This window comes from Strigops habroptila, chromosome 12 (genome assembly GCF_004027225.2).
Source record: "Strigops habroptila isolate Jane chromosome 12, bStrHab1.2.pri, whole genome shotgun sequence".
NCBI classification, from domain to species: Eukaryota; Metazoa; Chordata; class Aves; order Psittaciformes; family Psittacidae; genus Strigops; species Strigops habroptila.
This window is the reverse complement of record NC_044288.2, coordinates 4,249,933-4,264,026: the sequence shown is the minus strand read 5'-3', so window position 1 is coordinate 4,264,026 and position 14,094 is coordinate 4,249,933. Positions and strand designations below refer to the sequence as shown.

At 48.9% G+C, this 14,094-nt stretch overlaps 2 protein-coding genes across 2 annotated transcripts; one reads left to right on the top strand and one right to left on the bottom strand.

Moving 5' to 3' along the window:
* Positions 1-2,405: 2,405 nt before the first annotated feature.
* On the bottom strand, positions 2,406-12,492 carry DNAJC8 (DnaJ heat shock protein family (Hsp40) member C8). Its single transcript, XM_030503737.1, has 9 exons — positions 11,878-12,492; positions 10,893-10,994; positions 9,492-9,548; positions 8,073-8,139; positions 7,336-7,430; positions 6,403-6,474; positions 5,306-5,397; positions 4,380-4,455; positions 2,406-3,188 (listed from the first exon to the last, which is right to left on the bottom strand). Exons 1-9 carry the CDS (start codon positions 11,947-11,949, stop codon positions 3,066-3,068), a joined length of 756 nt encoding a protein of 251 aa, XP_030359597.1. The 5' UTR covers positions 11,950-12,492; the 3' UTR covers positions 2,406-3,065.
* Positions 12,014-12,983, top strand: ATP5IF1 (ATP synthase inhibitory factor subunit 1). Its single transcript, XM_030503738.2, has 3 exons — positions 12,014-12,391; positions 12,469-12,581; positions 12,680-12,983. The coding sequence occupies exons 1-3, from the start codon at positions 12,302-12,304 to the stop codon at positions 12,819-12,821; spliced, it is 345 nt and encodes a 114-aa protein (XP_030359598.1). The 5' UTR covers positions 12,014-12,301; the 3' UTR covers positions 12,822-12,983.
* Positions 12,984-14,094: the final 1,111 nt, after the last annotated feature.

Here is a 14,094-nt window from a genome sequence, read left to right as displayed (position 1 = left end):
GTTGCAGTCGCAGGGCAGCAGCTCTGCCCTTGCTCAGGCCTCAGGTGGGATTTCCCCAGATGCCTGCTGTGGCACTGCGTAACATCCACCTGAGTCACTCGTGTTACACAGGGGCTGTTCAACAAGGAAACACTTGGCTTTTCTTTGCTATTAAGAACTGACACTGGTTTCTGTGAGGTTTCTGAGACAGCCCTGAAGGGCCAGACAATCACAGCTGGGTGGTGAAAGCACATCAGAGCAGGTACACAACCTGCACTGCTGATAGGAGGAGCTGGCTGTTGGCACATCCTCTAGTGCCCCATCTAAGCCTGCCAGACACCCACCTGCAGCGTGCAGAGCTGCAGCAAATACCCCCATTTCCCAACCTACAGCAAAGCTGCACCAGTTCTATTATGGCCTTTCTCAACAGAGGTTGCCAGCATGCTCTCGTGAATAAGGCAAGCAAGGCGGTGCCAGGAGGAGCATGGCCAGCCCAGTGAGGACTGTCAAATCCCCTCTGCATGGTACTGGTGATGCTGCACCTAAAACAGAGTGTGCAACCCAAAAGGGAGGTGCAGAACTGGAGCAGCACTGGCAGAGAGCTGCCTCCACGGGCTGAGGGTCCAAAGTTCCCAGGTCCCCTCCAGGGGAACAGAGCAGCATCTAGCAGGGGGCCAGGTATTTCACTGCTGCTGCTGCAGCCTGGCTGGCAGATGGGAAGCTTCACAGGACTTGGCTGAGTAGATAAGGCAGGACAAACACTGCATCTTCAGACCCAGAAGCATATCAGAGGCAGGACAGAAGAAAAGGAAACAGGAACAGCTAAACTGGGAATGAAACAGCATTGTTCTAAGCTACACGTTTTGCTGCCCCAACCAAGTCGCACCCGCTGGAAGAAACGACACCAACACAGCAGGTCCCACAGGAGCTGCGGGGCTCTGGCCACAGACTCACTGCTTGAGAGCCTGGAGCTGGCCCCACCACGGCCCAAATGCTCATAAACACACAGAGCACTGAGCAGCAGAACCTGAAGCGTAACGTGGGTCTTACAAACACTGCAAGTTCTCACAGGACTCATCCTGAGCTACTGGAAGGTGAGCCCTACCAGTCGGCTCAAGCTATCTAACTGCCAGGTTATGCATGGCAGGACAAATAGAATCCCAGACTAGTTTGGGTTGGAAGGGATCTTAAAGCTCATCCAGCTCCAACCCCTGCCACGGGCAGGGACACCTTCCACTAGAGCAGGTTGCTCCAAGCCCCTGTGTCCAACCTGGCCTTGAACACTGCCAGGGATGGGGCAGCCACAGCTTCTCTGGGCACCCTGTGCCAGCGCCTCAGCACCAAAGGTAAAGAAATTGCATTCCTTTGCTTACACAGACAATAGGAACTGTGTTCTACTGTTCCAAGAACTGGTTAATGTATAAAACACCAAAATACTTTCATTTTACTAGAGAAGGATGTTTCACTTTACATCTGGTCACACAGACCTGTACATGAGAAGAGAAGAAAAGAAGAAACAAAGGTGAGTGGAGAGCACCAGCCACCTTCCAGCAGATCACCTCAGTCCTGGGCCCTGTCAGACAGCAGAACCTTCCTTGGGAGCTGCTTTTCCTGGAGCAATCTGTGTGATAACACAACTTGATCATGTTGCTCCTCCCCAGCAGGCAGAAATAGAAGGCAATTAATCAAACCTTAAGAGTTGAGACACAGAAGATGTAGGGGCAGCAGAACTGATCTTTCCAAAGAAGGACCTTCCCAATGCCCAAGACACAAAGAGCAGCACAAAGGATTGTGCTCCTTTGAAGATGAGGGCATAGACAGCAAATCCAAGTGAAAGGAGCTGGCTAACAGCAGTGAGGAGGAAGAAGAGCAGTATCTTCACGGAACCAGCTCCCCACAGGACCCCAACATGGGGATGGCCATCAGGACAGATGGAAAGAGCTTGCAGGAAGGTCTCCAGAGGAGTCTGCCAGGCACATGTGAATCCACGGTACACTCCACTTTGAACACCTTTAAACAGCTGAGAATCCCTTAAAGACTTTCCATACACACAAAGTAGGATTTTACAAATCCAACCCCATGAGTTTGAGCTCATTCAATAGCTCTGGGGAGAGATGCCCAAGTCCTCCCAACCTATCGCCACTCTCCAAAGGCACAGCAACAAGCTCAGCTTTCAGCACTGACTCTGGCCCACCAGCATCCATCCAGGCAGCAGCCAGGGAAGGGAGATCCTCTCCCCATCCTGCTGGTGCCACTCGGACTGTCACAGTCACAATTCCAGCCAGAACAGACTATGGGATGAGAGCAGGTCCTTACCAGAGCAAGTGTTCCTGCTGAAGAGCAGCAGCACACACATCAGTGGCCAGCACTCCATTCACACCCTTCAATTGTAGTTTTGAATAATTCCAAGAAAAAAAAAGCCCTGGTAACTTGGGTAAAAATTTATTTTACATACAGACCATTGCAACTGAACTATGAATCAAGAGAAGTTATTTTTCCTTTACAGGAAGGGACCAGCTGGCCTGAGATTAACAGAAGACTAAGCCTGAGAGCTGGGATTTTAGGTTGGAAATCAGACCTTGGGGTGGTGGGGGGGTGTCTTTCCAAGCACCACCCAGTTCAGTGAGGAGCTGCAGGACTGGAACTGCAGGTTAGATGCACTGCATAGTGCTGGAAGCAGATTCCCAGAGTCAGTTCGGACCTTTCCGAAGCTGAACTTGCTGAGAAAGATGATGCCTGGAAAGGCACGGATGCATTTCCAGTGCTTTGTTCAGCTCTCAAACTAGAAACGGAAGTGGTGAAACACACAATCTGTGTGAAGTACAAAACATCGAGTTAGAGGGCAGCAGACAAACAGGACAGCAATAATGGTGGGGACCTCCTAAGCCAAGTGTTCTACATGTAGCGGGGTCCTGGCCGAGTTCCTACTATGGCCCTAGTTCAAATGGACAGAGTACAAAAAATACTTCGACCAATAATTATACTGAAACCAAACAGTCAACTGAAAAGCAATTCTTACTCTAGGTGCCAATGAGTCCTTAAAAGCAGGGAGGGGATTGAGGAGCTGCGCCTGGGCAGTGCCAGGATCATTCCCGCTGCTCCATTTTTACTTTGGGAGGTCTCAGGAAGGTCCTGTTTTTCTTTTCTTTCTTCCCCTTTGTATTTGCCTGGAAATTCCTCCAGCTGTCCACACGCCCATCCCGACTTTCCTGGGAACAACAGGGAGGAAGCGGAGAGTTACGAAGTGCAAGAGCCAGAGAATGTCTGGTATGTACAAGTACACACCAGTTACAAGAGATCAATAACAGCAATGTCCCCCTTATCTAGCACGTAGCACCCTGGCTGTCGGGACACACAGACACTGTGAAGACACAGCACAGTGGAACTACAAATGAGTTTACAAACACAAGCACCAGTATAAGCACCATGCTGGTTTCTTGTTTCAGCAGCAACCAGCTTGGGTTGTGCAGTCCTCACTACAGCCCACTGAACCCTCTGATGTGCAAAGCAAACAAGAAACCTCATCTCCGGTGGATCTTCCTAATCTGTCAGCACAGAACGTGCCATCTTCTTACTCTTGTGTCACGTCCTTGAGATGGCTCCCCTTGTGCTGCAGCTTTGAGTCAGACAGAAGAGAGAAGGGAAACATCTGTCTTCTCTCACTCTTCTTGCCCCAAGCTTCATCACAAGGACACAGGGAGAAAAGGTCTCTGGTGCACTCTTTTCTCCCCTCCCTGGCCTACCTGCAGAGCAGCAGAAACCCCTCTGGGTCGGGGGGAAAGGGGAAGACTCCCCACAAAGCCAACCCATGATCCCTACAGGCTAAAGGTTTCACCATAGGACTGAACAAGCCCAGGGGTGATCCACTGCAGAGTGTGGGACCCACACACTCAAGGCCCATCTGACTACAGGTGTGCCTGCAGGACTGGTGCTACACACAGGCCCTGGCCACAAAACCTGTCTGCTTCACTGCCCTCCTCCCCTTCCAGGGGGAGGTCAGGCACTAGATGTGGACAATGGGGCAGAGCACACCCTCAGCAGAGGACACCAAGCTGGGAGGAGAGGCTGATACTCCAGAGGGTTGTGCCACCATCCAGAGGGACCTTGGCAGGTGGAAGGAATGGGATGGCAGGAGCCACGTGCAGTTCAACAGGGAGCAGTGCAAAGTCCTGCCCTGTTTACCAGACCTGCTTCTGGAACGGTGACACCAAAGCTTTATGGTGGGCTCTTCTCCTCACACAAGGACAAAACCCAGGTTTGTGCAGGATTTTTCAGTAAGTGTCTACTTAAGTTATCTTACAGCACCTGCAGACAAAAGGCCTCTCTTCTCTCTAGCAGCATTCCCTGCAGCATGGCCAAGAATCACTGAGGCCCATCCCATAAGTGAAGCTGCTGATTACCTCAAAGTTCTTCTGCCATTCTCGCTCTCGTTTAGCTTTCTCTTGTGCCTCTATTTCCTCTTCCCTCTGCCGCTTCCTGGAAGGGAAACCACAAAGAAGTTATGAACCCACGAGCATCTGCTTTAAAGAAACACAGTATTACTTTCAAAACATCTTGGACAGCTCTTCTGATTTCTTGGCAGATTAAAGTGCTTATCAGATCAGAAGAGACAAATACCCACCCCTAAGACAGCACAGCAAATAGCATTCTATTTCAAACCTGGAAGAACAGTGAGCAGAGAAGGTGGTTTGGCACCACATACATACTCAGCTAGTGAGTCAGCTTCTCTGGCTCAGCAAAACAAGTTGGACTCCTTCATAACTCTAGTGGTAAGTTTCTAAAAGTGTTGAGAACACACATTGTGAGAAGTTAATAAACACCTGAGCTGGCAAGGTAAGAATGAGTGTTCATCTGCAATCAAAAGCAGCGCCCTGCAACTACCTCCCAGACTGCCTTTATGGATCAGTACAGAAACCCCCCCTCCATGAAGTGCATCCACAGTGAGCACTCAGGCAACATGTGATTAAAACCCCTAAAATAGTTCAGGATCACGCAGGGTGGTTTTGGCACCTAATTAAAATTGAAAATCGATTCTTTGCAAATCTATCAATGTCTTAAACACAGGAGGGCAAGTTTCCTGCTTGCATTTCTCAAGCACACAGCTCTACAACCCACAGGTTGCTCAGAGAAGTGGTGGAATCTGCATCGCTGGAAGTCAGCTTGACAGGACCCTTGTTAACCAACGCAAGGCCCTGCTTTCAGCACAAGGTTGGACCAGAAGATCTCCAGAGATTCGTCCCAACTTAAGACTTTTCAAAGACTATGATTCCTGAGGAAGCATGAGGGGGGAAGAGCCTGAACTGCACAAGCAGAATGCTGCTCATACCTTTCATGCATTTCTTTCGCTTCTCTTTCTTTCCTCTTAATTTCCAGTTCAGCAAAGAGCTTCATTGTCTGCTTGTATACAGCTTGTTTGAACTGCAAAACACAAACCCAGTCTTAAAACAATGCCCATTAACACAGTTAGAGAAGACTGCTTTACATAAGAAGGTAAGAAGCATAAAAAGGTGAACCATATGTCCATGTAAACCCGTATTTTGCCTTGACAGTAGTCAGTAGTAGTGAAATATGAAAAGGTATAAAACGCTGATTAAATTCAGGCCCTGACACCAGGAAACAACCACCTATTCATCTCATTTTCATTTGTATTCACAAAGCTGTTGCTAAACTGAACTATTTGTGTCAAGCTCTCTTAGTCTTCTGTTAAGTCTTGAAAGGTTAGACAGAAAAAAGGCAAAATGGTCACTGTTCAGTAACTTCCCATGTTGATGGGGTGTGAAAGTCACTGGCTTTCCAGTAGGAAACATCAGTATACTTAAAATAAACTTCATTACTAAAGAACAGCAAGAGATTTCTAAAAATCAATGGCAAATAAGATGGTGATGGGATTACTGTGGTGATATCAGGAGGGAAAAGAGAAAGATGACAATGGCAAGACCAATGCTGTCGGTGTTTGATAATCATCTCTCATCCTGTTCAAGCCTGTAGTATCACTTTTCAGACTAGAATCCAGGTAAGAACAACTAGGATATGTCATGCCTTTCTTATGAAAAGTGATGTGTTGCATAACAGCACATCTATCCTCAAGTTTTATATGGAAAAAAGAGCCAAAACAGCTCTTACTGCAAAACATCACTAACAGCACATTTAGACATGCTGCAGTGGGTTCTATACTGGCAGCAGGAACATCACAGTTCCAGCATTCACAATACAAGAAATTCAACACAAAAAGACAGCATGACACACAAGCCATGACGACTTGCTCCAAAGAATATGGTATTTTGATCTACATAATCTCAAGATATATTTACTCTTTACACTACAGTTAAACTATTTTCTAATATATACAGGTATTACCCAGCACATGGTACTATTGAAACAGATTTTGTACTCCTCAGTTTCTCTGAGCAGTAAATGACTTACAACTTCAGGATCATCCTCTTCTACAGTGGCTGGTTTTCCATCCTTCTTCAACTGCTTCTTTTTTTCTTTCACCTAAAGATCAAGAACAAAAGTAAGAGCCTAAAAGGTTTTATAGGGCTTACAGAATTGTGTCCAAGTAGTTCTGCATCCCTGCTCCACTGTGTGGGAAGCTCTCTGGATGACAGTAATTTCTTGATGTGGATCCATGTTTTATTTCAGACCAAAACCTCCTGGTACTAGATCCATATAAACACACATGAGATCACTACCACATGAACTGTAGTCATTAAAAATACTATGTTAGACACTATTTATTCAACCCAAACCCTTTGTTGGGTTTTGTTGTTCTTTTTTAAGATATATTCATATCCAATACACAGCATCCAAACCAGGAGGAAGTCTCTTTTGCTTTGTAATATTCAAAAGACTAACAACAAGAAGCAGAGAATGAAGTGTCCCTTGGTTTTGAGTATCTGACTTCTCTCATATCATCTGCTTTCTCAAGCTTGTTGTGTTTTAGTCCACCCATGTCACTCAACTAACTTCTTGGCTACTGCAGTCCAAGCTCCTTTTCTTATCTTATAGGTTGTTTCCCCCCAACTTCCCAGTCTCTTGCTGTCACCACTTTTCTTCCACCTATACACATCTGAACTGCATCATCCATTCACAGACTTGAAAAAAACTCCCATATGTAGGTCAGACCCTGTGGTCTGACCTAATTATTTCAAGTACTGAATTTCACTGAATTATCTTGCACTGAGCTCAACAGCAGTCTTGGACAAAGCACGTTTTGTTCATGCCAGGAAGAGCTCGGAGGCCACCTGCACAGCTTTGCTCAGCTCATCTTTTAATGACCTAATGTACCAAAAAGCAAATGAGAAAGGACTGATTACCACTCACCCCCACTCCTGGATGTTCCTATGGAATACTTACAGTGTGTTCCACATATTCTTTTCCTGCCTGGATCACATCCAAGGCTCTTTTCTTCTGCTCCTGATCCAGCAGCAACTTGTACGCTTTATCTACAGCTAACAAAAAGCATCAACATTAATAGCACCAGTAGCCCCATTCACAAAGCACCACAAGATTGCTACTTCTTGACTTTAAAACTTTTGCTTCCTAGAATTTGGGGGGTCTTGTTTGGTCAGGTTTTGAGGGGGTTTTGTGTGTGTGTGTGTGTGAGTGTTTAACTACATCTAGGTATGAGATATCACAATTAATCAAATGAATTTTGGGGTACAGTAGTGACAGAAACTGGCACACACCTTTGGAGTCAGCAGGGTGAAAGCATCAGTCCCACCAAGTGATTCAGTCGTAGGGCATTATGTAAGTTTAAGGTGCACAATGCAAAGCATACACCTAAACCCACCGCATTACTTCTGCCATATGGCCTTGGAATAAAATCTAGTGCCCAGATAAACAGTTTCTCTTGCACAATCTCGAAGACCCACGGACGTGGTTGTCCCCGGTGCAAGCTGACAATGCCCTTATCGCCACCTAGTGACACTTTGTGCTGAAATGCCACCCCACACTTCTGCTCCTCCCTCATCTAAAGAGCCTCTAATCTGCCTCTCAGTAGGGCCTCCACCCCTAATAAACATTGAAAGCAGCTACAGAGCAATAGCCGCCCAACCACTGACAGCAGCCCAGGGAAAGGGTGAGAGCACTACCTTCAAACGCCTTCTGGGCTCTATCTGCATCATCTTGGTTTTTGTCTGGATGCACCAATATTGACAACTGCAAAAGAAAGGATCTTGCTATCGAGATCGTTGTAAAAGAGAATGTTTCAGAGATTTTTGTGGGACGAGGGAATAGTCTGAGATAGAAGGAATCACAGGGGATCACATTGCTTTGTATACAGACAAATCAGCTGATAACATGTACCGGTATGCATCAGTAAAAGCTTCTAAATCAAATACAATCCTTGTAATAAACAGGCTCTCTGAGATGTGCAGAACGACATGAACATGCTTCAGCTGCAGTGCCTGGGGCTGGTAGGAACCCCTTGGTCACCCAAATTTGGTATCCTTGGTCTTAAGAAAAAACAAGCCTACACAGATCATCCTCAACCCAAGTTAACCTTTTAATCAGCATCCTAAGAAGGTCTCCAGTATCCCCAAGGCTGTTCAAATATCAAACTATTTAAAAGAGCGGGTAAGTTTTTCCTTAGGCTCCTTTACTGAAAGGCAAGAAAACTCCTTCCTGTACTCCCTATCCAGGAGAGAGAGGCAGGACACTGATCACTACAATCCTTAGGGCATCCTAACCGGCCTGGAAAGCACATCCTCTACCACCTTCTTCTTCTACAGAAAGAGGAAGTTCTTTCAAACTTTCCCCATATGGCTTTTGTTTTCCAGACCCCTTAGTTTTGCTGTTGCTGTGTGGCCTCTCTAGTTTATCTGCACCTACCCTAGTTCAAAACCACTCACAGTGTGGCAACTGACATTGCATCAGTGCTGAAGAATGCAAAATAATGACTTCCTGAGCTCTACAGATGGCACCTTCTAGTTCACAGGAAAAAGGTTTGCTTCTGGTACTAAACAGCAGCATGCTGCTGATTTACTCCATGATTTGCTATGCCAATGTCTTTTTCCTCCTGTTGGCTGTTCCACATTCCATATTTAGGTGTTTGAGCTCATCAATACACAATTCCATCCCGTTCTCCCTGTTTCTACCTGTTCCAGGTAACTCAGCCACCAAAAATGACCACTGAAATTCTTAAAGAAACCTCAAAGCAAATACACTTTGGATCCAAGTGCATATGTTTGAGAAAAACACCTTTTCTCAGCTCTTTTGGGAGATTTTGACCTTCTCTTGGAGCTGCAGTTCAATAATCTGGTTATCCACGGGCAGATCAGTTTGCAATAGCGCCATCACACACTTTACAGGCAAAGCAAATAGAGCAGGGACACTTCTGCAGCTCTCTTCTTGTTGATACAAAGATTGTTTTATGCATTTCTCCCCACAATGGCTACTCCTCTACCCAGACCCAGCTTTACCACCACCTTTCTTGTCCCCAAGCACAGCTGCACAATCTCTACGGAGCTTCTAGTTTCCTTCCAGAGGCTCCAAGTGCAAAAGCCAAATACCTGCCGGAATCTTTTCTTTATCTCTTCATCTGTGGCTTCAGGATCCATCTGCAGTACCTAAAAGAGACCATAAGAGTTTGATGATACTCCCCATGTTTCATATTCCTGAGAGCAAGCTCTAAACACCTCACTCCTGGCATACAGAAAACACCCCCCATCAGGGAGCTGCTTCGGGCCATGAATTTTCATCTAGTAAACCAGAAAGATTTGAAACCAGAGACACCACATTTGGGACAACACTTTTAGCAATGCCAGGCTCCTCTGACTATGCCAGTGTCCTTTCCACACTCAAGTCTCATGTAGACAGCTGCCATCCCTAAACAGCCACAACTGGTCTAAACCTCCAACCAGTCCTGTAGCAAAGTTTAGTTTGGCAGAAACTGAAGCACACGATGGCTTTGGGATCCTGTCAGATCATTCATAACTGAAACTTTGGGCAGGAAACATACAACTTGGTAAGAACTTCTTAATTTTATCATTTCAAAAGAAGACAGGAGAGTTTGGTCTCCATGAATGAGCTCACTTGTCTTCAGATCTTTAGGGATGTGGCAGAGTTTTGGAGCTCTGTTGTGAATTAGCTTGCTGAAGAGAAGCCCTATGCAAGAAGTGAGCCTACTCAACGCAGACACATGCTGCTATGACATGAAGAATCTCATAGGAAAGCTACAGCCTACTTCTAAATGGCTTTTCTGATTTACCCCCCAGGTCAAGTACTAAGATCTACACAGAACTGGACATGGTCAGGGTGAATCTGCTGACTGATGTGGCTGACCAGCCGTAAACTGGGACTACAAAAAGCACCTGAGGTTTTAAAAGGGCAGATAAGGATGATCTCAAGGAGGAATTCCTACAGGGAAAGCCAGCTCCAGATGAACACCAGGTTGTTTTATTTACTGTCTTCCTCAGGCTTTCGTACTCATGAAGACTGTGTCACTGATTGCAACTGGAATCAAAGTGTGTAATGTGTAATGTGCAAGGGAATTACCCGTTTTCCAGTGACTCCCCAAAGATTGCTCACTAGTGTGAGCAGCCAGACTCCTCCTCTTACCCTGTGAGCATCCAAAATAAAAGCCAGAACTGGAAATGCTGAGTCAAGAGTGCTCAGAACGTGCCATCTGTAGCTGCTACGTTCTCATTCAGACTCCCTAGCACTGATCTGCCAAACCTTCCTGTGCTGTTGCACGAGGGAAACGTGTCAAAAGAGTATAGATTGCACCTCACATAAACCAGTGAAAAACATACACACCATCCTCCTGCCTTCTGTAAGCCTTCTGCGCTGTGACCTACACTGAGAGAACCTCTTTCTGTCCTTCTGTTCAGCCTTTTTACTGCAACAAATACCCAGGAAACGTGGAAGTTGGGACACCAAGTCAGAAGGGAGGATAACACGTTCAAACCAACCTCAAAAGGGTTCAGGTTGAAATAGGAAGATCCAGGTCGGGTGAGCCTGTCGATTTGGTTTTTGGATGTTAAAACTGAGTCTCGTTTTTCAATCTGCTTTACCTGGAGAACAAGAGAGACCGACGTTAACTGACCATCACAAAGTGCTTACCTGCTTTCCCGGGTGATTACTACCTCAGTCACCACTGTTGTGTACTACAATTCCCAACACCCTTGCTCACCTGAAGCATGTATTTCACTCGCACACCAGCAGAGCACACTTTTTAGCCATTTTTACAGCAAAACAGTATTTTTAACGTTATATTTTAACTGTAAAAAAGCACTTCTGCCTGTTTTTCCTACAGCTGCCGCTTTTCCCGTCACTTTTCTCCTACACCAGCACTATCACCCTGATTCCTTGGAAACCTACTGCACTGCTCCTTCCAACCCACTGCAGTGGGTTATATCCCACTGAACACCTTAAGTGATACCGGTGCACGTACACAAGCCCACTTCATTCCGACGGCAGGTTACTTCGTTCTGTCCACTTTACAGCATTAAGCCGAACCAAACCATACATTTAACATCTAACGCTCACCTTTATTTAAACAAACAAGCACCCACCAACCGGCACCGCGTTCCTGCGGGCGGGCTCCGGCAAACACGGTGCCCAAACGAGCCCAGGCTGAGGGGAAGGGCCCCTCGCACCCACTCAGGTGACACCTCGTCCCCATAGAGAGGCCGAGCAGCGGCGCACGGCGGAGAACCGCTGCGGGACGGCTCCCATGGGCGCTGAGCGCTCGGCTCCTTCCCGCACCCCCCACCGGGGCTGCCCCGAGGCGGGGAGCGGGAGCAGTTCCGCCGGGAACACCCGCCCTGCCCGGGCCGAGCGCGGCCCCGGCGGCACCGGCCGCTTCCCCCCCATGTCCTCCCGCGGCCGCCGAGGCCCGTCCCGGCCGAGCTGCGGTGCGGCGGCGCGGCGGGGGGCGCGCTGCGGGGCCCGTACCTCGCTGTAGAAGGTGAGGAACGCCTCCTCCGCCGCGCCGCCCGCCCCGGGCTCCCCCGCCGCCGCCGCCATTGCCAGCACCACGTGACCACGGCGCTGAAGCCAGTAAGGGAAAGGAAAGCAGCGGGCGGCCCTCGGCACGTGACGACGGCGAAGCGCTATTAGGCCCCGCCCTCCTCACCCACCCCCTCCACGACCCGCGGCGCGTCCTGAGGGGACGGAGCGGGGACGGAGCGGCCCCGGCCCTGCCCGGGGAAGGGGGGAGCTCCCGCCGCCCGGGTGCGCTCTGTGCGCTGCGGACCGGGAGCCGCAGCCGGGGAGGGAGAAAGCGGCGGCGGCGGCGGTGGTAGCGGCTGCGCAGGCGCCCGCCGTGACGCGGCGGGGGGCGGGTCCCGTCCGTGCGGCGCTCCAAGGGCAGCGGGCGATGGCGGCGGCGGCAGCGGCGCGGGGCGGCCTGCGCGGGGCCCTGGTGCTGCAGCAGCAGCGCTGGAGCTCGGGCTCGGGCGCTGACCAGGTAGGCACGGCGGGAGAGAGGGCGGGGTGGGTGTACGGGGGGTGTCCCCGGTGCTCACCGCCGCTCTCCCCCCGCAGCTGGGCGAGCTGGGCAAAGGCGCCGGGAAGGGCGGCGGCGGCGGCGGCGCCATCCGTGAGGCCGGTGGTGCCTTCGGGAAGAAGCAGGCGGCTGAGGAGGAGCGGTACTTCAGGTGAGCGGGGCCCGCGGGTTGCCCCTCTCCGCTGCGCTGGGCCCCCGCCAGCCTCGCCCGTGTGCGGGTGCTGCAGCTTGCGCCGCCTTTCCTTGCAGGGAGAAAGAGAGGGAACAGCTCTCTGCCCTGCGGAAACACCATGAGGAGGAGATCGATCACCACCAAAAAGAGATAGAGCGGCTGCAGAAAGAAATCGAGCGTCATAAGTATAAGATCAAGAAGCTTAAAGACGATAACTGAGCCGACGCTGAATGTACATGGCCAATGCTGATTTGTGGTGTAAAACAGCGTTGAAGACTGTATGCTTTGGCCAATGTTATCCAAATTATTCCAATTATACTGTGGCCTGCAACAATGTCAAATAAACTGCTCAGTCTCTCTTCTCTGTTCGGTAACTATTTAAAAATTATCCACTGCCTTGGTTTTAAACTTCATTTATTCTTCCAAAATAATGCTGTGCTCCTGAGCAGGCAGTCCTGGGCAGAACTGCTTTCCTTAGAGTTATTGTAAAGGAGTCCCCACTTACACTTGGTGTGATAACTTTACAGTTAAAGCTGTAAGAAAAGTTGGGGGGAAATGGTACCTGTGTAGAGACCCCTTCACACTGGAGTAACTTCATCTCAAGAAGACTGTCACTGGGTATAAAAGGGAGGTGGCTCTACTCTGAGCTTGCAGAGTCTAAGGTTCTTTTGTTACACTTAGTGTTTAGTGCCATAAACTGAGGGGGGAAAAATAACCATTCTAAGTTACAGTGATTTCACATGTGGTGGTGTGAATTCCCGAGCAAGACAAATGAGATCCTGACTTCTACTTGAATGTTCTTTTTCGTGGAGGTAGTGGCCCAGTGGTGGGTTTTTTTCTCTCTAGTTCTTGATGTTCCTTATCTACATCCCTTTCCAAAGAAGGATGCGTTAAGGTTCATAGAATCCCAACTGGTTTGGGCTGAAGGAACCTTAAAGCTCATCCAGTTCCTGCCCCTGCCACGGGCAGGGACACCTTCCACTAGAGCAGGTTGCTCCAAGCCCCTGTGTCCAACCCGGCCTTGAACACTGCCAGGGATGGGGCAGCCACAGCTTCTCTGGGCACCCTGTGCCAGCGCCTCAGCACCCTCACAGGGAAGAGCTTCTGCCTAAGAGCCCATCTCAGTCTCCCCTCTGGCAGTTTATGCAAGTTCAGTCACTTTTGTGATTTTAATGTAAGAAATCTATCCTAAAACATAGAGTGGGTAACCTACTGGAATGCGTGCGTGGCCTTACTGCACCAAGACTGACATGAAGGGGATTTTGTGTAACAAGAATGGGCAGGTGAGAAAACTGCCTCCCCGTCCAGCCCTGCACTGTCACATGCACAAGTGCCTGAACAGGTTTAGTTCCTCCCACTGGTAAATCCACCTCCTGTGATGTGCTGTGTAACACAGCAAAGTGCCACCGTGGAGCTGGATGGGGGTAAGTGGCTGAAGGACCCTGTTTGAAAGGGCAGAGGCACTTTTTGATGCAGAGTGCTGTGGTGAATG